At 41.3% G+C, this 20,774-nt stretch overlaps 1 protein-coding gene across 1 annotated transcript in view; it reads left to right on the top strand.

Moving 5' to 3' along the window:
• Window positions 1-783: 783 nt before the first annotated feature.
• The window catches only part of NWD1 (NACHT and WD repeat domain containing 1), a 54,181-nt gene continuing 34,190 nt past the window's right edge, over window positions 784-20,774 (top strand). Inside the window, exons 1-7 of the mRNA XM_007489749.2 lie at window positions 784-2,048; window positions 7,247-7,450; window positions 9,365-9,524; window positions 9,607-9,724; window positions 10,789-10,950; window positions 13,572-13,769; window positions 18,620-18,748. Of these exons, the coding sequence (XP_007489811.2) occupies window positions 898-2,048; window positions 7,247-7,450; window positions 9,365-9,524; window positions 9,607-9,724; window positions 10,789-10,950; window positions 13,572-13,769; window positions 18,620-18,748 (2,122 nt within the window). The 5' untranslated portion in view covers window positions 784-897. The remainder of the gene's footprint in view (window positions 2,049-7,246; window positions 7,451-9,364; window positions 9,525-9,606; window positions 9,725-10,788; window positions 10,951-13,571; window positions 13,770-18,619; window positions 18,749-20,774) is intronic.

Genomic DNA, 20,774 nt, shown 5'->3' with positions numbered 1-20,774 from the left:
ATCCCCATTTTATAGATGGAGAAAGAGGGAAAATGCCTTGCTCTTTAGGACTTATCTCTTACCCCAGGAGCTTCTTAATTATTTGATTAAGATGTTTAAATTGTCCTATTGGTTTGAATATAGGCCACCTCAAATTTAGGCCATATTCCTAAAATAATATCTTTTTGAAAGGAAAATAAAAAGTTCAGGGGTGTACTGAGAAGCATTAGCAATCGGAGACCACGTTTAGGCTTCCTACAAGCTAGGCTTGACGGGGGATTTGGGGGGGGGCGATGAAATGGGGTCTCTGTTTTGATTTATGGAAATTGGCACTTTTCCAGGAATTTTATTGTCAAGTGAAATAAACACCATTAGAGGCTCAGTATTTTGGTTTTGGTGGTGGGCTTTTGGTTATTGTTATTGTCTGGACGTGTAATTTCATCCACAAAAGAAATATCCCTTGTGAAAACCCCTTCAGTCATTATGGATAGATATGTGTTAGAGCTTGGAAAAAGTAATCTTGGAAAGATTATTTTTCTGAAGCCAGAGAACCTGTGTGCTTTCTATAGGTAAGAATTTGGACAAGTCACTTACTAGCCCTTTGTCTCAGTTTCCTCATCCTTAAATCACTTAATGCCAGTTGCCTAGCCCTTGCCATTTTTCCGATTCTAAGACAAGGTAAGGATTTTTAAAAGAAAAGAAAAGAAAGAAAGTAGAATGATCCTAAGATTAATTTATTCAGAGGCTGTCAGTCTACAATTGAATTCTCAATCCCTATTTGTTTCTGCTTTTGTAGCAATCGAATGGGAAATAGAACACGGTCTTCTGAATATAGGTGACAGTGACCTAGGGGCAACAGTTTTCCTTAGAGAAATTAGGGACCTGAATAAGCACATTCTGGATGAGTGTAACTTACCAATGGTGGATCGGCAGGAAGACGGCTGTCTGGACATGGAAGCTCAGAACTTCCTCACCAGCCTCAAGGTGAGAATCACTGACAACCACCCCAAACTGCTAAAGGTGCATTTTGTCCAATGGAGTCAAGATTTGGTGAACCCAAAGAACCGAGCACATGCTAAGTACCTGAAGGAGCTGGGAGAGCAGTTCATTGCCACAGTCAACCATCAGATTCTAGAGAGACTTCGCCACCAGAAAGAGAGCAAGCAGATATTTGTCCCTTTCTTCCAAGAGCTGCATCACCACATGGCCCAGGCTATGGACAAGTGCCAAGTGTTTTGTGGGAGGGAGGAACTCCTGAGCAGAATTGGAAAGGCCATCACAGCCAATGATGGCACCAACCACAGTCCCCTGGTTGTTTTGGGGCCCCCTGGAATTGGAAAGACAGCTCTGATGTGCAAAATATCGGAGTGCATCCAAGACTTTCTGGGACAAAAGATTGTGCTGGTGCTACGGCTCCTTGGCACGAGCCAGTCAAGTTCCAACATCTGTACTTTATTGAATAGCATCTGTCTCCAAGTGTGCTTAGCATATGGCTTGCCACTCCCACCTGCACAGGTCATGGCTGTTTATAGTGGTGCTGTCCAGTTCTTTCAAGATCTCCTCTTCATGGTTTCCAGCAGAAATGTTGAGTCACTTATACTCATACTGGATGCAGTTGGGGAGCTGAACTCAACTTATGGGGCAAGAGACCTAACATGGATGCCCAAAAAGTGCCCCCCAAAAGTCCACCTCATCCTCTCTGCTTGCCCAGCAGAGTCTGGAACTTTAAAAATCATGAAGAAGGTTGTTACAAACCCTAAAGCTTATTTTGAATTGAAGCCACTCTCTGGGGATCAAGGTCAGAAAATGATTGAACTTCTTTTGGCATCTGTGAGGCGGAAGCTGAGCCCTGCCCAGCGGGACCTTCTCTGGGCCAGCCTCCCAGAATGTGGGCATCCCTTGAGGTTAAAGCTGGCCTTTGATGAAGCTCAGAGATGGGCATCCTATACATTACCCATCTCTCTGGCCACCACCACCCAACAAGCAATGCATCAGCTTTGCGCCCGTTTGGAGGAGTTGCATGGTCAAATCTTGGTGGCCCATGTACTTGGGTACATTGTAACTGCCCGGTAAGTCAGTTTTGTTTTGCTTTCCTCCATTAGTTTACCTTTTAAAGCACCATCTTTAACAATTTGCACAGGTAGAATGTTTTATGTTTCAAAGCACTTTGTATATCTGATCTTATTTATTTGGGAACCACATTTTAAGGGTCTTTTTACAAGCTGGTCTCTTCTCAGTCTAATATTCTGTGGCCCTGTGATCTTACAAGCTGAAGCATATCCAGAAGAGTACCACCAAGGAGGTAAAGGTACCAATAAGCATGTCATACAAGGAGAAGTTGAAGGAAGCATGGCTATTTAGCCTGTAGAAGAGGCAACTGAGGTAGAACATCATTCCTTTCCCAATTCCTTGCAGACTGTCATGGTAAAGAGAATCATAGAATCACAGATTTGGAAGTCCAAACCATACATGAATAAGTTTTCTAATGTCCCCAACTTACAATTCCATTCAAAGGTAGATTCAGCTGCCTTTGGTGGTAATGGGCTTCCTTTCATTGGACGTCTTCGGGCAAAGGCTAGGTGACCACTTGTGGAATAGGAAGGAGAAGGAATTCTTTTCGAGTGTTGCTTGTACTATATGGACACTTCTAGGCCCTTCCAAATCTAAAATTCTGGGATTCTCTCTAAAACAGGAGCTGCCCAGAGGCTAGGCAAATTTTCACTCCACACTCTTTCCAGATGGTGCAACTTTAGTCACCTCAGAATATTATTATGATCTCATGGATTAATAGCTAGAAAGGGCCTGAGAGGCCATTAAGCCCAGCTAACTCCCATTAGATATATATGAGGAAAATGAAGCCCAGGGTCATACAGGTAGCAGAGATATGAAAGTTAAATTAAATTCCTCAAGCCATCCAGCATTGTTTCTATGCAAAGGCTGCCAGAAAGATCAATGGAGAGTTATATCCTAGCATGGACAGGCATCTAGGTGGCTAGATAGTGACTAGAATGCTGGACCTGGAGTCAGAAAGACCTGAGTTCAAATCTGGCCTTAGACACCTACTCATTGTGTGACCCTAGTCAAGTCACTTAAGCCTGTTGGCTTCAGTTTCATTATCTGTTAAATGAGCTGGAGAAGAAAATGGTAAGCCACTCCAGTATCTTGTCAAGAACACCTTAAATGGGGTCACAAAGAGTCAGATATGATCGAAATAACTGAACAACAATGGATGGAGAACAGAGAGAAGTGAAGGAAGGGTTAAACAGGCTGCCCTTCCTCTCCAACAGAGGGTGAAGGCTGAGGGGCATCGAATCTTAGCTCTTAATAATGATAATAATAATAATAATCTAGAGAAAGGTGGAAACTGCACAAATAAGGTTTTGTTCAGCTGCTGTTTCTCCTGGGGGACCTATGTGGGAGAAAACATGGGGAATGGTGAGAATAACCAAAACAATAGTATCTATATAGTGCGTTCGGGTTTCAAAGCAATGCTGCCATTTGGTACAACATAAGCATATGCAACTTCAGCCACAAGTTCTGATAATGATCCCCGACCTTGTTTTTAGCATGTTAGAGGTTTGAAAAGCACTTTACGTATGATCTTCATAGCCACCCTTTATAATCTTCATTTAATAGATAAGGAAAAAAATTTGGAGAGCTAGAGGACCTTGACCACATGGCTACTAGATGTTAGAAGGGAGATTTGGACCCAGGTGTCCCTGACTACAAGTCTAGGGCTCTATCTATTAGGCCTCCCACTGTTAGCATCATAACAAGATATGTCAAAATAGGTCTCTGGTATCTGATAGCTCTACAAAGGGTTTTCTTCATATCTTCCCTGTGAGGTGTAACTATTGCAATGACTATCATAAGTGAAGGAGGGAATAAAGGCTCAGCAAGGGGAATCATCCCACCAGTAAGTATGAAAATAGCTTAGATGGCTCAGTGGATATAGAGCCAGGTCTGGAGTCAGGAAGACCTGAATTCAAATCTGACCTGAGACACTTATTAGCTAGGTGATCTTGGGCAAGTCACTTGACTTCTGTTTGCCTTAATTCACTGGGAAAGGAAATGTGGCAAACCAGTCCAATATTCTTTCCAAGAAAACCCCATGGATGGTATTGGTGTGCTATGATCTTCAGGATCACAGAAGAGTCAGACCCAATTGAGCAGGTATGAGAACTGGAACTCAGACCCGGATCTCTTTTGACTCCAACTCCTGAGATCTTTCCATTATACTATGTTGCCTTTGTAGAATCTAAGCACTAGAAAAGACCCCAGGGGTTAATGAGTCCACCCCTTCCTGAAACACTCAGCTTCTCGATAGCATCTTTGATGAGTGCTTATACAGCTTCCTCTGGAACACTTCCAATATGGGGATTTCATTAAGTCCCTCTGCCAAAAAGCAATACATTTCATTTGAAGATCCGAAGGTCCCAAGCATAGGAATATAAGTAAAATTAACCTCTATCGGCTTTGGAGAAAAGGCAGTGAAGTCAAGTGGGAAGGACAAAGTGGAGAACTGACCTATAAAGAGGATTGGGCTGGAACTATCCTAAATCTCAATGTCTTAAGGAGAGCTATAGCTCTATGGTCCAGAGATCCTGATAAGTGTTCTCCCCGCCTTTTTTTTTTGTTTTCATTTTATAATCCTCATTCTACCCCATCAGAACATTCTTGTCATTTCTCATGTTGGCCACTGTTCTCCTGGGTAATAAAGAAAAAGGATTCTCTGTACAACAATTTGGAAGACTTTAGCCCAAGGATTAACCTATCCTGGAAAAGGAAATAACAAACCACTCCAGTATCTTTGCCAAGAAAACCCCATAGATATTATTAACATGCTTGGTTTGAACTCAGACACTTATTTAGCTGTGTGACCTTGTTCATGAAAAGCTGGACATGACTGAATGGATGAATAACAATAACAGCCTATGGTCTGTGAACTTAAACATTTTTTTTAATAACTACTTCAAATATAATGGATTTCCTTTGCAATCCTATGTGATTTTTTAGAATTCTATTTTATTTTATGCCTTTAAAAACATTAATTTGATAATTAATCAGAATGACTGACATAGGTACTCAAGGCAAAAATGGTTAAGAACCCTTGTTATAGAAAGCTGGATCATGGGATCAGATTACTAAATTTTTACTAGAAAAAACATATGATTATAAGATTTAGAACTAGACCTTAGAGATCATCCAGGTCAACCGCTTCATCTTGGAAATAAAGAAATTGGGGTTCCAAGTGACATATGTACTATTAATCACCAATTGATTGATTAACCAAGTAAATAGTAAGTATTTACTATGTGCCAGGCACTGTGTTAAGGGGTGAAGATTCAAAGCCTATAGATGAGTGAGCTGGTTTTTTGTTTTTTTTTGTTGGGTTTTTTTTTGGAGATACAGGCTATAAAAACTCCCAGAATTAGGAAACTTCTTATGAAAGAGGTGGCACTTGGACACTCTCTGTCTGTCTGTCTCTCCCCCTTTCACAATCTCTGTCTGTCTGTCTGTCTCCCTCTCTCTCTCCTCTCTCCTTCCCCCTCATCCCCATACTCCTCTCTCTTTGACTACACTCATTCTATCACAACACTTTCTGGGGCCAGATCTTGCACTGCTACACCAAGGACTACTACTAATATTAAGAAAACAGTTAATATATAGTCCTGATAGCAACTAATGCTTACTAATGGAGACTGTGGCTTCCCCACACACTTCCTCAGGGTTCTTGACCATAATGTCATAAGTGAAAGCCACTTGGCCCAAATCCCCCAAACAGGTAGAAAGAAGAACTGGGTCTGGAATTCAGGGTCTCTGACTTCACATTCGAAGCTCTTCCCTCTCACATTTCAATTCAAATTGACCAATATCTACTATGGTGCTAGACTCAAAGGGTATAAGGGCAAAAATAAAATAGGCCCTGCCCCCTCAAAAAGTTTTACATTATCAGCTGGGTAATCATTAGCAAATCACTTATCTTTTCTTAGCTTCAGTTTCTTCATCTGTAAAATGGGAATAACAATGCAAAGTAATACCCACTTCATAGGGTTACTAAAAGGATCAATCAAGATTATGTATGCAAAACATTTTGCAAATCTTAAAGTGTTTTACAAATATAAATTAGAATAATCAGCAAAGATGAGAGGATATGAATGGAAATGGGGATCAATTAGGGAACATATTTTAGGTAGGAGGAAGGAACATAGGAGCATAGATTTAGAGATGAAAGGGACCTTAAACATCATTTCATCCAACACTGCCATTTTACAGAAGCTGAGAGAGTTAAGTGAATTGTCCAAGGTCACATAGTAATTAGAAACAGAAAAGGGAACTTATTCTTGAAGCCTTACCTGCAGTTGTATTCCTTTTCTCTATTCTTTAGGTCCCCCAAATTGTGTGTTTGTGGATGGAGGAGAGGTTTAGAATGGGTATGGTGGGGGGCAGCTGGGTAGCTCAGTGGATTAAGAGCCAGTCCTAGAGACGGGAGGTCCTAGGTTCAAATCTGGCCTCAGCCACTTCCTAGCTGTGTGACCCTGGGCAAGTCACTTGACCCCCATTGCCTAGCCCTTACCACTCTTCTGCCTTGGAGCCAATACACAGTATTGACTCCAAGAGGGAAGGTAAGGGTTTAAAAAAAAAAAAAAGAATGGGTATGGTGGGGTGGGGGGATGGTAACAGCCACCTCTAAGTTTCTTGCCCGTTGTCACTAGTATGTGTCTGCCCTATAGGGCATTCTAGTTCCCTTTAATTCTCTTGGTCTATGTTGGAGCACATACCTTTTCACCTCACGCCTGAAGCAGCATGGGAAGCATAATGGGAAAATAGCTCTGGTCTTGGAAGATAGGAAATATGGGTTTGAATTGTATTTTTCTGTATACTTACTAGTAATGTGACCTTGGCCAAGTCATTCCTTCCCCCATACATAAAATGAAGGAGTGGAATCTGAAAATCTCAAAGGGCCATTCCTGAGAGACAGCTTGGTTTAATAGAATGAGTCAAGAGATCTGGGTAGGAAGTGTTCTACTTCTGCCTGCTGTGTGTCGTTGGACAAAATCACTCCCTCTTCTCTGAGTCTCAACAAGCTCATCTGTAAAATGGTGATGATAACATGCCCACCTCATAGCATTGTATTCCTGCAATGACAGGCATCAACTTTTCTAGAGTTAGTTTGAATCCTTTGTGGCGAATCAGGTCATAAGAAATGAAGAATTTCCCAGAGACCTTCAGATGTTTGCACATAGTCCATCTCTCTTTCCGCCAGGTATGGGTTGTCTGAAGCAGAGCTGAAAGATGTCTTATCCTTGGATGATGAGGTTTTGATGGAAGTCTATCAAGAATGGACTCCTCCCAGTAAAGATGTCCTTCGTTTTCCTCCTCTCTTGTGGGTGAGGCTCCGGCGAGACTTAGGGGATTTCTTGGTAAAGAGACCTGCAGATGGCTTCATGCTCCTTGGACTTGCTCACAGGTAGAAAAAATGACACCCAAATGGCTGAGATGACCAGAATCTCAAGTGCTTTGCTTAAAAAAAAAATGAAGCTTTGTTTGTGACAGTCTGGTTACCCTTGTTGATATTATTGTTATAGCATATTAGAACCATTGATTATGGACATGACTGACTCTTGCTCCTGAATGCCATTTTTTGTCCCACTTCTACAAAGCTTCTTTGTCTTCTCTCATTCTCACCATGATTAATTCCTGACAATTAATTCAATTCAATTTTCAAGAATGATTACTAACCTAGATCTATGCTGGCATACAAAGCCAAAGCTAAAATAATCCCTGCTCTGAAAAAAAAAAAAACCTTAGATTCTGCTGAGGGGAAACAACATGTACACAGAGAAGTAAATACAAAGTGCATGAAAAATAATATGAAGTAATCCCAGAGGGAGAGAGTGTTGACAACAACTAAGGAGATCACTTGTAAGGTTTCGTATAGGAGGTGGCCCCTGAATTGAATCTTTTTTTTTTTTAACCCTTACCTTGTGTCTTGGAGTCAATACTGTGTATTGGCTCCAAGGCAGAAGAGTGGTATGGGCTAGGCAATGGGGGTCAAGTGACTTGCCCAGGGTCGCACAGCTGGGAAGTATCTGAGGCCAGATTTGAATCTAGGACCTCCCATCTCTAGACCTGGCTCTCAATCTACTGAGCTACCCAGCTGCCCCCTGAATTGAATCTTAAAAGAAGTTTCCACAATAGCTCTTGAATTTACCCCTTCTCTAGACTGGGCTATTATTTGGCAGCTAATTGAAACAGTGTATAGAACACTGGAAATCAGGTAGTCTTGAATTAAAATTTGACCTTAGACCTTGATCAAGTCACTTAATCTCTATTTAACTGTTTCCTCAATTATAAAATGGGAATAATAATGCCTGGAGTTTCTGCTTCACAAGTATGGAAGTATACTAAGGTTCCCTCTGTTCCCCTCTTTAGACTACATATTACAAAATAATTTGAAGATGATATTTTAGTCTGAAGTCCTTGGCATAATTCAAATGTTAAACCTCATCAGTCTTTCTTTAATCATCAGTTCTAAAAGTTCTGCCTAACTTGTTTCTAAAAGCAGAGGCCTGATAAAACTAGGAAGGAATCCTACCTGAAACTGATTAGGGTAGTGATCGGACTAAGAGCAAAAAGGTCCTTTGATTAATTCAATTAATACAAATATCTCTTGAGTTTATCTTTGACCAAATTGAAAGATAGCTCCTCCAAGAGAGTAGTGTAGGAGGAATTAAATAGTTTTAGGAAATGATTGTCCTGGGTCCCCCCAAATTATTAGTATTTTGCTGCTTAATGGATTAAAATGATTGCCTGAACTTTGAAACATTGCTTGAAATAGTCCTTCAACTTTGTATTCTTGTTTAATATTTTTTGAGAAAATCTTTACTTTCTGTCTTAGTATCAGTTCCAAGAAGAACAGCAAGGGCTAGGCAATAAGGGTTAAGTGACTTGACCAGGGTTACACAGCTAGAAAGTTTCTGATGCCAAATTTGAACCCAGGTTATCCTGGCTCCAAACCTGGTGCTCTATCCACCGGCTACTTAGTTGTCCCTCTTGTTTAATCTTGATTATAGAATTGGAACTTTGTTCATGAATTTTATTCATTGAAAGAAGAAAATAGCTTGAATCAGAGGGACTTTCAAAAGCAGAATGGATCTCTATCCCTTTAGATTTCTCTCTCCCTAAGTAGAGATATTTAGGATTAGTTTAGCAAATTTATCTTTGACAGATTTCCACCCTACGATGCCCAGAGCACTCTTTCTTCCATATCCTCCCATATTGTAAGGGTACAATTTTTATGAATGCACATGAATACTTTGTAAATCTTAAAGTCCTACATAAAGGTCAGCTTTATCTCACTACTGTTCCTTCTTCTTCCAAGACAACTGACTGAGGTGGTCAAGGAGCGCTACCTGTCAGGACAGGAGAAAATTAAGAGGCATCATCTCTTATCTGAATTCTTCACGGGAGCCTGGAGTCAGGGCATAAAGAAACCTATGACTCTGCCCCTCCTGGGAAAACCTCTAAACTTTGATAGGAAGGTGAGTTCCCCAGTAATACTCCTATGAACAAGACCCCCAGGGTTATGTTGTTCTTCGTAACCCTCTTCTCCCCCTTTTCCAGGTTGCACCTCAACCCCTCTGGTTTTCAGACACTATTGCAAATCTTCGGAAGTTGAGTGAATTGCCCAGTCACCTGGCTAATTCGGGCTGTATTGAAGAATTGAAGAAAGATGTGCTGGGTAAGGCTATCAGCTTCTCTATTCAGAGGGAATTGATCATTATAGACAAAGAAATGAGAATCAGATACATAAGAATTGATAGAGACCTTCAAATATAGAACATAGAGTGTATGACCTGGGAGAGCTTTAGAACACAGAATATTAGAGCTGGGACGGTCCTTAGAACAAGGAACTTCAGAGCCAAGGGGCCCCTCAGAACACAGAATATCAGAGTTGAGAGGACTCTTAGAACACAGTGTCAGAGCTGTGGAGAGGGGGCTTAGAATACAGACCAAAAATTATAAGATCTGGAAGAGACCTCAGAGACCATCTAACTCATTCCCCCATTTAACAGATGAAGAGATTAAGGCAAAGAGAAAATAAAAGTTAGCAGCCAACCCAGAACCAGAACCCGGGTGTCTGTGACCAAGAAATGCTAAGGTTTAGCGCAGATCTCATAACACAAGAATCCTTGCAGGTTCTCTGACCCTTTGGCCGTTGATGTGAAGGTGCATCACAAATCCCCTGGGGGTCATAGTAAAGAGGAAGTGTGACTCAGTACCACATTCTCAGAAATGTTGTCCTTAGTCAGGGCTTGGCAGCGGTGACCATCATGCCTTTTTCTGACCTATGGAGACCTCTTCCATGGTTCCCCCCTAGACCAACATATGCCCCACTCAATCATCCCTGTACCTGGCCAGGCTGGATTGGGCCAATTCCTTATGACACACACTGACTAAGACACCCTTCTAATAAAGAGAAATATCCCAGCACTGCGGCCAAGGAGTTAATATTGCCATATGAGTATTTTGCTTGAGGAGGTCAATACTATTTCAGTCAATAACAACTTACCTTGTCTACACTATAAGACACACAAGCAGCCAGATGTGATCATCAGCATCTAGCTCTGGAGCAATGTGTGCTTCGGAGTGTCTAAATAGGGAGCGAGGGAGGACATGACTTCTGGGTGCTTATGTTTACCATTTGTCAAATGTCTTTAAGGGGGAGGGAGGGGTCCCCAAAGGAGTGGAGAAGGGATGGCTCAGACCTCCACATAAACTGCACATTGTCTCTTTTCTTTATAGGGAACATGAATTGGATTTCATGTAGAGTGATTTCCAGTGGAATCACAAGCATGCTAGAAGACTTCGCCCTTTGTGCTGAACACATTGACTGTTCCGAGCTCAGCCTCATCCGTGATGCCATCCAGCTCTCGAGACCCAGTATGGACCGTGCAGCTGGCATGAGTAAGGGCTGCCGGTTATAGAATTCTGCTCCCGGGGTGACCTCCTGTAGGATGAGCTCCTCATATAAGTTTCCAATTAGCGATTTGGACAATACTGACAAATACATTAACTCTGCAATATCTCACATCTTGTTCCGTGACAAAATCTGTGCATTTGTTTCTTGGATCAGCTCCTAGAACCCTGGCATTTCTTAATTTGCCTTTAGAGAGAAAGCAGAAAGATGGTATAGTGGCGTAGCAGAAAGAATTCCAGAATGGGAATGAAGGGATCTTAAAGGTGGCTCTTCTCCTGGGGATCTAGAGCAAGTCCCTTGGGCAAGTCCCCTTTCTCATTTGCAAAATGAAGACACTGAGCTAAAGAATCTCATTTGGACTTTTAGGTATAAGATTTTATAGCACATGTTAGTTGAGAGTGTACTCATTCATCAGGGAAAGGGCTTCATCCACGCTCCTACAAAATCCTCCCAATTCAGATCCCTCCACATAATGTAGGTTCTGACCACTTCAGAGATACACGGATGCTAAGAGCCAAGTCTGCAACCCGGAGGAGAGCAAATTCAGTCTTTCTCCAGGACTCATCATCTCTGAGGGGATTCTATAGCCCTGGATAAACAGACACAATTTCATCACTAGAGGGCAGGGATGTGTGAAATATATCCTTTGCAAAGGCTAAAGTCAGAGCTAACAAATCTTCTAGTCTGGATGACTTATTTTACAGATGGGGAAACTAAGGCCCAGACAGATACACAGTCCATCCATCACGAGACCTGAACTCGGGACCTTTCTTGCTTACTAGACCTTGTGTGCCACTGGGAAGGTCTTGTCAAGAGTGCACTTTGGGAAGGGAACAAGATATGCTTCTGGAAGGTTAATTAGAATGTGAGGGAGCTGAAATGTCTTAGGCACAGAAAATCCCTTTCCTAGCATTGCAACTCCAGCCTCAAACTTAGTAGATAAGTCTTGAGAGCATACCTTAAGAGATGTTAAATGAGTTGTCCACAATCACACAACTATTAAGTGCCAAGGGCCAAATTTGAATTCAAGTCTTTCTGAGTTCAAGCCCAACTTTCTTTGTACATGTGGCCTTTTCTAGGTCTGAAAAAATCCAGATAGGGAAAAGGAACTGGATCTGTGATACTTTTAGTAGTGGGAATTTCCAAGTGAGGAAACACCCTTCATAACAGTAGGTTATCTTTTCTGAAACTTAGAGTCTTAGAGAGTTGCCAAGACTTGTTCAGGGTCAAATAGTCATTATAGGTCAGAGACAAGACTTGATCTCAGGTTTTCTTCCTTTTTTTTTTTTAAATCTTTCCTTTTCATCTTAGAATTAATACTATTTATTGGTTCTAAGGCAGAAAAGTGGTAAAGGTTGGGTAACAGGGGTTAAGTGACTTGCCCAGGGTCATGCAGCTAGAAAATGTCTTGAGTTCAAATTTGAACCCAGGACCTCCCATTGTTAGGTTTAGTCTCTTACCTAGTTGCTCCTAAACTAAGGTTTTTCAAGAACAGCTTTTTAATCCATTTACAGCATGATGATTCTGACTGAGAAATTATATACAAATTGAATATAATTCTACTTATTTTTGAAATGATGCCTTAGGCAACTTCTTTGGCTTACTAAATTTATGCAGACTGGGATCTGGTCCCAATTCTGTCACAATGACTTGTGTGATGCTGAGCAGGTCATTTCCCTTTTTGGACCTCAGTTTTTCCTTTGGTAAAATGAGGAGGTCAGATTAGCTGATTTCTAAAATCTCTGTCATCTCTAATATCCTGTTGGCCTAAAAAGAATGCTCATTCTCAAATTCTTTGATTTTACAAATCCAAGTTTTAATATGCTGTGCTTGTTAAAAGCACTCAGGCAGGCAGCTAGCTGGCTCAGTGGATAGAGTGTCAGGCCTGGAGACAGGAGGTCCTGGGTTCAAATATGACCTCGGACACTTCCTAGCTTTGTGACCCTGGACAAGTCATTTAACTCCCATTGCCTAGCCATTACCATTCTTCTGCCTTGAAACTGATATTTAGTACTGATTCTAAATGGAAGTAAAGGGAATAAAAAACAAAAATAAAAGGATGTAGGCTCATTTAAGAGTTAGCATCACACAGAGAGAGCCTGAATGATAAGGAGGACCACCTGGCAATAGAATCAGTCCATCTCCTTCCATCTTGAAATCTGTTTTCTCCTTGCTTAGGAAGAATGAGTGTTAAGTGTCACTTGTTCCTGGACCCCCTGAAACCCTTTCATTAGCATAGAGTGGAAAGCATGTTGTTTCAAGGGGAGAAGTACTTCAGTCCAAGTCTGATTGTAATCCAGGACAAGTCATCAAAACAATCTGGGTTTCAGTTTCTCCATCTCTAAAATGGGGATAATCATGCATATCTGTGTTTTTGCATAGTGTTTTGTAGACCTAAATGATCTATAGGAATGTGAGTTAATATTATAGTCTTCTACACTTCCATCTTTCAACTTTAGGCAATGACGTTTCTACAAACAGAATCAATAACCTATAGAAAAACTAGGAGAATTCTTTAGGAAGAAACTTTTCTTTGGGTATCCTTTCAAGGGGCCCAAGTTTGGGTATTTGTCCTAAGACCTAACCAAGGGCGATTTTTTTCTTTTAGACAAAAGCATTTTCTATACAGAAATCCTAGCCCGGCTTCATTCCTTCTCCTCCCTCTCCCCATCACTCATTGGAGAGCTGTGCCATCAGTGTGTGAAGTGGCTTAATGCATATCCACAACCTGTTCTCATCCCCCTCTGTGGGTTCCTTCTGCCTCCTGGAGGACCCCTTCAGGAAACGCTCACAGGCTATCACAAAGGTAGGTTTTACTGGGTATCCCCCAAGTCTCCAAACAGATGAGTGGAGGAGAAAGAGCAAAGGAGTGGGAGGGCCTGGTTTTTGTTTGTTTGTTTGTTTGTTTGTTTTTATTTTTATTTGGTCATTTCCAAACATTATTCATTGGAAACAAAGATCATTTTCTTTTCTTCCCCCCCCCCCTTCCCACCACCTCTCCCATAGCCCACGCACAATTCCACTGGGTATCACTTGTGTTCTTGGTTCAAACCCATTTCCATGTTGTTGGGATTTGCATTAGAGTGTTCATTTAGAGTCTCTCATCAGTCATATCCCCTCCAACTCTGTAGTCAAGCAGTTGCTTTTCCTCGGTGTTTTTACTCCCACAGTTTATCCTCTGCTTGTGGATAGTGTTTTTTAGATCCCTGCAGATTGTTCAGGGACATTGCATTGACACTAATGGAGAAGTCCATTACGTTCGATTGTACCACAGTGTATCAGTCTCTGTGTACAATGTTCTCCTGGTTCTGCTCCTCTCACTCTGCATCACTTCCTGGAGGTCGTTCTAGTCTCCATGGAATTCCTCCACTTTATTATTCCTTTTGGCACAATAGTATTCCATCACCAACATATCCCACAATTTGTTCAGCCATTCCCCAATTGAAGGGCATCCCCTCATTTTCCAATTTTTTTGCCACCACAAAGAACGCAGCTATGAATATTCTTGTACAAGTCTTTTTCCTTATTATCTTTTTGGGGTACAAGCCCAGCAGTGCTATGGCTGGATCAAAGGGCAGACAGTCTTTTATCGCCCTTTGGGCATAGTTCCAAATTGCCCTCCAGAATGGTTGGATTAATTCACAACTCCACCAGCAATGAATTAGTGGAGGGCCTGGTTTTGAGTTCGGCTCCGACACTGTATGACTGATTCTGGGCAAACCAAATTTCTCCTCTGGGTCTCAGTTGCCTTATTTGTAAAATACACTGCTTAGAAAGGCACAGAGAACCCTAGGCTAGGACCTTGAGTTTCCTTGTTTAGGCTCTTGGCCTTACATCAATATTGTCTTGTACTTCTACGTCCAATTGTAAGGTCTCTTGGTATGCAGTTTGCTCATCTTTTTCCTACTCAAAGAATCTCTAGAATCCTTTCAAAATTCATCATTGCCAAAAGTGGTTGGGAGGGTGGGTCCTCCAAATTGGCTATCACTCTCACTGGTGGGCAGGGGCTGTGGGCATGTGAGGGACCCTGAGTCACTTGAGATGTCTAGGGTCCCTTCTAGCTCTGACTTCCAACATTTTATGTTTTAAAACCTTTTCTAGCTTTAACCTTCTATGCTCTACAGTTTCTTCCTGTTTCTGACATTCTATATTCTAAGGCACTTTCTAGTTCCAATATTCTATGTTCTAAGGCACTTTTTAGCTCTAATATTCCATGTTCCAAGGTAATTTCCAATTCTAACATTCTATTTTCTATGACCCCTTTTCACCTCTAGCATGTAACAATATGGAAGACAATTATCTTTTATCTGTATCAATCCATTAATCAGTCAATCCACAAACATTCATTAAAGGTTTGCTATGTGCCAGGTACTAGGGATACAAAGACAAAAACAAAACAGTCACTGATCTTAAAGGAGTTTACATTCTTCCAGGGGAGACATGCATTTTTACAAATGTATACAAAATTAATACAAGATGGTACACTGGATAGAGTGCAGGTCCTGGAGTCAGGAGGATCTGAGTTCAAATTTGGCCTCAGATATTTAATAACTGTGTAATCCTGAGTAAGCCAACTGCTTTCCTCAGTTTCCTCATCTGTAAAATGAGCTGGAAAAGAAAAGGCAAACTACTCCAGCATCTTTGAAAATCCCAAATGGAGTCATGAAGAGTCAGACATAACTAAACAACTAAACAACAGTAACAAAATTTTAGAGAAAGGGCACTGAAGGCATTAGGGAAGGTCTTCCATAGGATACGACTCTTGAGTTGAAGAAACGAGGCATTCTTTGAGTCAGAGGAGAGAAGGGAGGACATCATTGGTATAAGAAGACAGCCTGGGGATCACAGGATGTTCCATATTCCCTTAGGTCCCAAAGCTGCTTTTGGCAACCAAATTTCTGTGCTTTAAAAAATGACTTCATTTCCTGGCAGTTGTTTCATTTAGCTTTCCTGTCATAGGGAGAATCTGGTTTTCTGTGACCCTCTCTGGGATTTCCCACCTTCCATGAGTAAGGTCCCAAGGGCACTCTCATGGGCTGTCCTGTGCTGCCTCATGCTGACTCAGATGTACCAGCGCCTCTGGAGGCCACTATTTATAAGGGACAGATCCTAGTAATGAGCCTGTAGCCAAGGGGAACCAAAAGGTTGGCTAGTTAGAGGCACTAAGGCTTTTAACTTAGTTTTGAAAGGAAGAAACTATAGATTTGTTTATTCATTTTGCTAACATAATAACGCATCATAATAACATCATAAGAATCGATAGCTGTTCCTTAATCAGCCAGTCTGTTTTCATAGTGGATGCTGGTGCACATCATGATTTTTATCTGTTACAAGCAATGAGCATTGGCCCTGTACACAGTGGAAGCTTAATATGTTTGTTGAATAATAAACACTACTGAATAATTTGATGGCAGTAACTGGGGCATGGGGGGGGGCAGGGGATGGCTTAGGCTTTGCCACAGGTAATGCCCAGGTGCTGACAGCCCTAAGACTCCATCAGCATCTTGGGACACAAGTGAGTTTAGCACCTTGTCAGCAAGAATAAGAAAGTTCAGAAATGGCATTTTCTCTCCCTGTCCACACCCCAACTCTCCCACCAGGGGCAGCCCCCAAATGAGCTTCTCTCTGGTCTGATCCCACCATGCTCTCTCTCGTTCTCCATGTCCTAAAGTCTATCCTCACCTCAACTTAATATGTCTTATAAAATAGCACTACCTTACCTTGTCTTAGAATCAATACTAAGTACTAGTTCTGAGGCAGAAGAGCAGTAAGACTAGGCAATCAGAGTTGAGTGACTTGCCCAGGGTCACACAGCTAGGAAGTGTCTGAGGCCAGATTTGAACCCAGGACCTCCCATCTCCAGACCTGGCACTCCATCCATTGAGCCACCTTACTGCTCCCTATATGGACTTAATGGGTATCCCAAATCCTAACAGATTTGCAGCTCCTCCTACAGAGCAGTATGCCAAGAATTGGGAGACATATATTTTAATTTCAGCTCTGCCATTTATTAACTATATGGCCATAAACAATTCCCTATTCGTCCATTGGCCTCAGTTTCCTCATTTGTAAAATAAAGGGGCTGGACTAAATGACTTCTAAGACAATCCTAAAGCTTTATGAACTCACTACATGATAATGTATTCAACTATAATCCCTAAGTACCTTGCCAGCTCTTACATTTTATATTCTGAGATCCTTTCCAGTTTCAACATGTTATGTGATTGTATAGTAGATGGAACTCTGAGTCTGCTGTTAGGAAGATGCAAGTTCAAATTCTGCCTCAGACTAATTATGTGATGATAGGCAAGTCATCCAACCTCTCTTAGCCTCAGTTTCCTTATCTGTAAAGTAGATATAACAGTAGCATCTACTTTACAGAGTTGTTATAATGATGAAGTGAGATGACATACACAAAGCACTTTGCAAACCTTTAAAGCACAACTGTTATTGTTATTATTGTTAAAGTAACGGTTATTATTGTTATTATTAAAGTGCAACTGTTATTGTTATTATTAAAGTGCAACTGTTCTGATTGTTGTTGTCGTTGTTATTAAAGTACAATGTTATTGTTATTATTGTGCTCTCAGGTCCCTTCCAGTTCTAACATTTTATGTTCTAAACTCCCTTTATTCTTTGACATTCTAGGTTCTAAGGTCCCTCTTGGGACAATTCTATGTGTTAAAGAGCCCTCTCATATCTAACATTCTATGTTCTGTGTTCTATGGGTCCTTCCATCTCTGATATTCTATGTCCTAAAGTTCTTTTCTGCTCTAATATTCTATATCCTATGTTAAAAGATCCCTTTTCATTCTGAACCCCATATCATTCTATGCTAGATGTTCTAGGAATCCTTCTGGTTCTGACATTCTATGTCCTACATTTCAAGGCCCTTTCCAGTTCTAAATTTCATTTTTTAAATAAACCCTTACCTTCCAACTTTCAGTCAACATTGCATATTGGTTCCAAGTAAGAAGGGCTAGCAATGGAGGTTAAATGGCTTACTTGCCCAGCACCATACCGACAGGAAGTATCTGAGGCCAAATTTGAACTCAGGACCTCCTATCTCTAGGTCTGGATCTCAATCCACTGAGTCACCCAGCTGCCCCCTAAAATTTCATTTTCCACATTTTTCTCTATTCTTTATCTCTCTATTTATTTCTCTAAATTTTGTCACTTTGATTCTATTGGTATTGTTGACCTTTATTGTTGATACAGGTGAATCCCAAATGGTTGCCCCTTCATCATGGAATTTGCAGTCTAAAAAGGGAAGATAAGACACAAACAAGGCCCAGGAGGCAGAACGAGATAAGAACCATATCAAAGCTACAGGCAAAGTCCATAGGGAGGAAGGAGAAAATGAAGAGAGGTCTATTTGCAACAGGTGGAATTTGAACTAGTTCCAATAATAATTCTCTTTGAAAACACAAATCCTCCTTAGTTACTGTAGATGGAGGTTCTCAGGGTCCATTGGTAAATACTTTTCACATTTCTTTATGTGCCTGGAGTTTAAAAAGCTCAAAAATTGTCTCCCACTAATTGTGTTCCCCCAGCTCTTACTCGACAACTATTCTTTCTTAGCATCGAGTGACACCTAAACCTTCTCTTCTCTCTCCATTTCTCTTCCTTCCTGCCTGATTTGTGTATTTCCTGCAGGTATCACAGCACTAGAGTGGAGCTCCATCAACAGACTCTTGATAGTTGGATCACAGAATGGAGTCCTCGTTGTGTGGGTCATGAAGGAGAAGGAGAGTCAGGTGGTGCATGTCTTAACTGGCCACACTGGTGAGTCTCTGAAATCATCAGTTATATTGATGATTTCTTTGAAGGACTGCCATGTGGAAGAGATATTAGATGGATCCACTTGGCCTCAGAGACCAGAATCAGGAATAATGGGGGAGGGGAAGGAAGTTATAGAGAGATAGAGTTAGCCTTAAGATAATGAAAGGCTTCTTCATATTGTTGTTGTTCAGCTATTTTTGGTTGTGTCTTCCTGACCCCATTAAGGGTTTTCTTGGCAAAAATACTGGAGTAGTTTGCCATTTTACAGATGAGGAAACTAAGGCCAAAAGGGTTAAGTGACTTGCTCAGGGTCATATAGCTACTAAGTATCTTAGACCAGATTTGGATTTAGGAGGATGAGTCTCCCTGACTCCAGACCTAGCACTCTAACCAATGTGCCACCTAGAAATATACAAAAATGGCTGAGGTGGTAGTGGGTGAAGCACTTGATCACTGCTGCAAAACCTAACTGATCAGTCAGCAAACATTTATTAAGTTACTAAGTTCCAGTACTGGGCTAAATGCTGGGAATATAAAGAAAGACAAAACCACATTTTCTACCCTTAAAGAATTCATATTCTGGGGGCAGTTGGGTGGTTCAATGGATTTAGAGTCAGGCCTAAAGATAGGAGGTCCTGGGTTCAAATTTGGCCTCAGACACTTTCCAGCTGTGTGACCCTGGGCAAGTCACTTAACCCCCATTGCCTAGCCCTTACCACTCTTCTGCTTTAGAACCAATATACAGTATTGATTCTAAGATGGAAGGTAAGAGTTTAAAAAGAGAATTCATATTCTAATGGTGGGGACAACATACAGGCAACTATGTATATACATACAGGATAAATTGAAAGGTAGTTGCAGGTGGAAGGCATTAAAATTAAAATAATTCTTTCAGAAAGGTAATTTTTTCTGTGAATGGAATACGGTCTCATGCTAGCAGTGGGAGACAGTGGGATTGGAGAGACTGAGAAGGATCTCTTGGACTGGGTAGGGTTTGAGCTTTATTGAAGGAGGCTGAGGTAGCTGGAAGGCAAAAGTAAGCAGGAAGAGCATTTTGGAATAGAGGGCAGCCTGGGAAAGGGTTTAGGATCAACCGATGGAGTGTCCTGTGTGAGAAACATCAAGAAGGCTGGATCATAGAGAAATAGAGGATGGTAAAGCATAAGAAGGTTGGGAAGGAAGGAAGAGAGAATGTCCTGGGCATTGGTAGTAATTGCTACCCAAATCTTGCCTGGGTGATGAATATAGATTGAATGAACTTCAAAGGAGAAGTTACCGAGTAGAGGGAGAGTATTCAAGTAGAAATGGGGAGCTAGGAGCATCATGACCATTGTGAGTGGTATTGCTGAGGGAGATGGGATTAAGGGACAGGGAAGTAGAGGGATATGGAATTGGGTTTGTATAATGACAACTGGGGAGTGGGGTTCAGAATCAACAGGACTGAGAGGGTAGGAGGTCACTGAGAAGGAACCCTGGCAGGGTATCAATGGCTAGGGGAGAGGATGGGGAGGGATGGAGGTGCTTAGACCACTTGTCGGGGATGCTGGTTCATGTTCAGATTGGATTAGATGGCAGCCTCTGAAATACTTTCTAGCACCAAGATGTTGAGATTCTGTGGCGGTACAACTTAGATATTAAATTGGCTTTGTTCTCATAAGTTCTTATAGAAAATAGTTTTATAAAGTAGAAGATTTAGACACAAACCTAGTATATTATTGATTAAACTGGGTTTAAAAAGTAACATTGCATATTACAATACCCTAGACCAGCCTTGAAAGTATAGATTTTTGGTGAAAATGATCTTGGTGGGAGTGAGGGTGGTAGAATGCTAGGGCTGGTGTTGGGAATAGCCTGGGTTCAAAATATTCCTCTGGTAGTTTCCTGAGGCAAATCGCTTAACCAATTTGTACCTGTTTCTTCAATTTCAATCATGAAACCAATACTTGTAGTTGGGGCAGCTAAAGAATACTAGCTGGGCCAGTTACTAACCCTTTTTGCCTCAGTTTCTTCATCTGTAAAATGAACTCAA

This window comes from Monodelphis domestica, chromosome 3 (genome assembly GCF_027887165.1).
Source record: "Monodelphis domestica isolate mMonDom1 chromosome 3, mMonDom1.pri, whole genome shotgun sequence".
Taxonomy (NCBI): domain Eukaryota; kingdom Metazoa; phylum Chordata; class Mammalia; order Didelphimorphia; family Didelphidae; genus Monodelphis; species Monodelphis domestica.
Note: the sequence above shows the minus strand (reverse complement) of the source record. Positions and strands in the feature narration are given on the sequence as shown.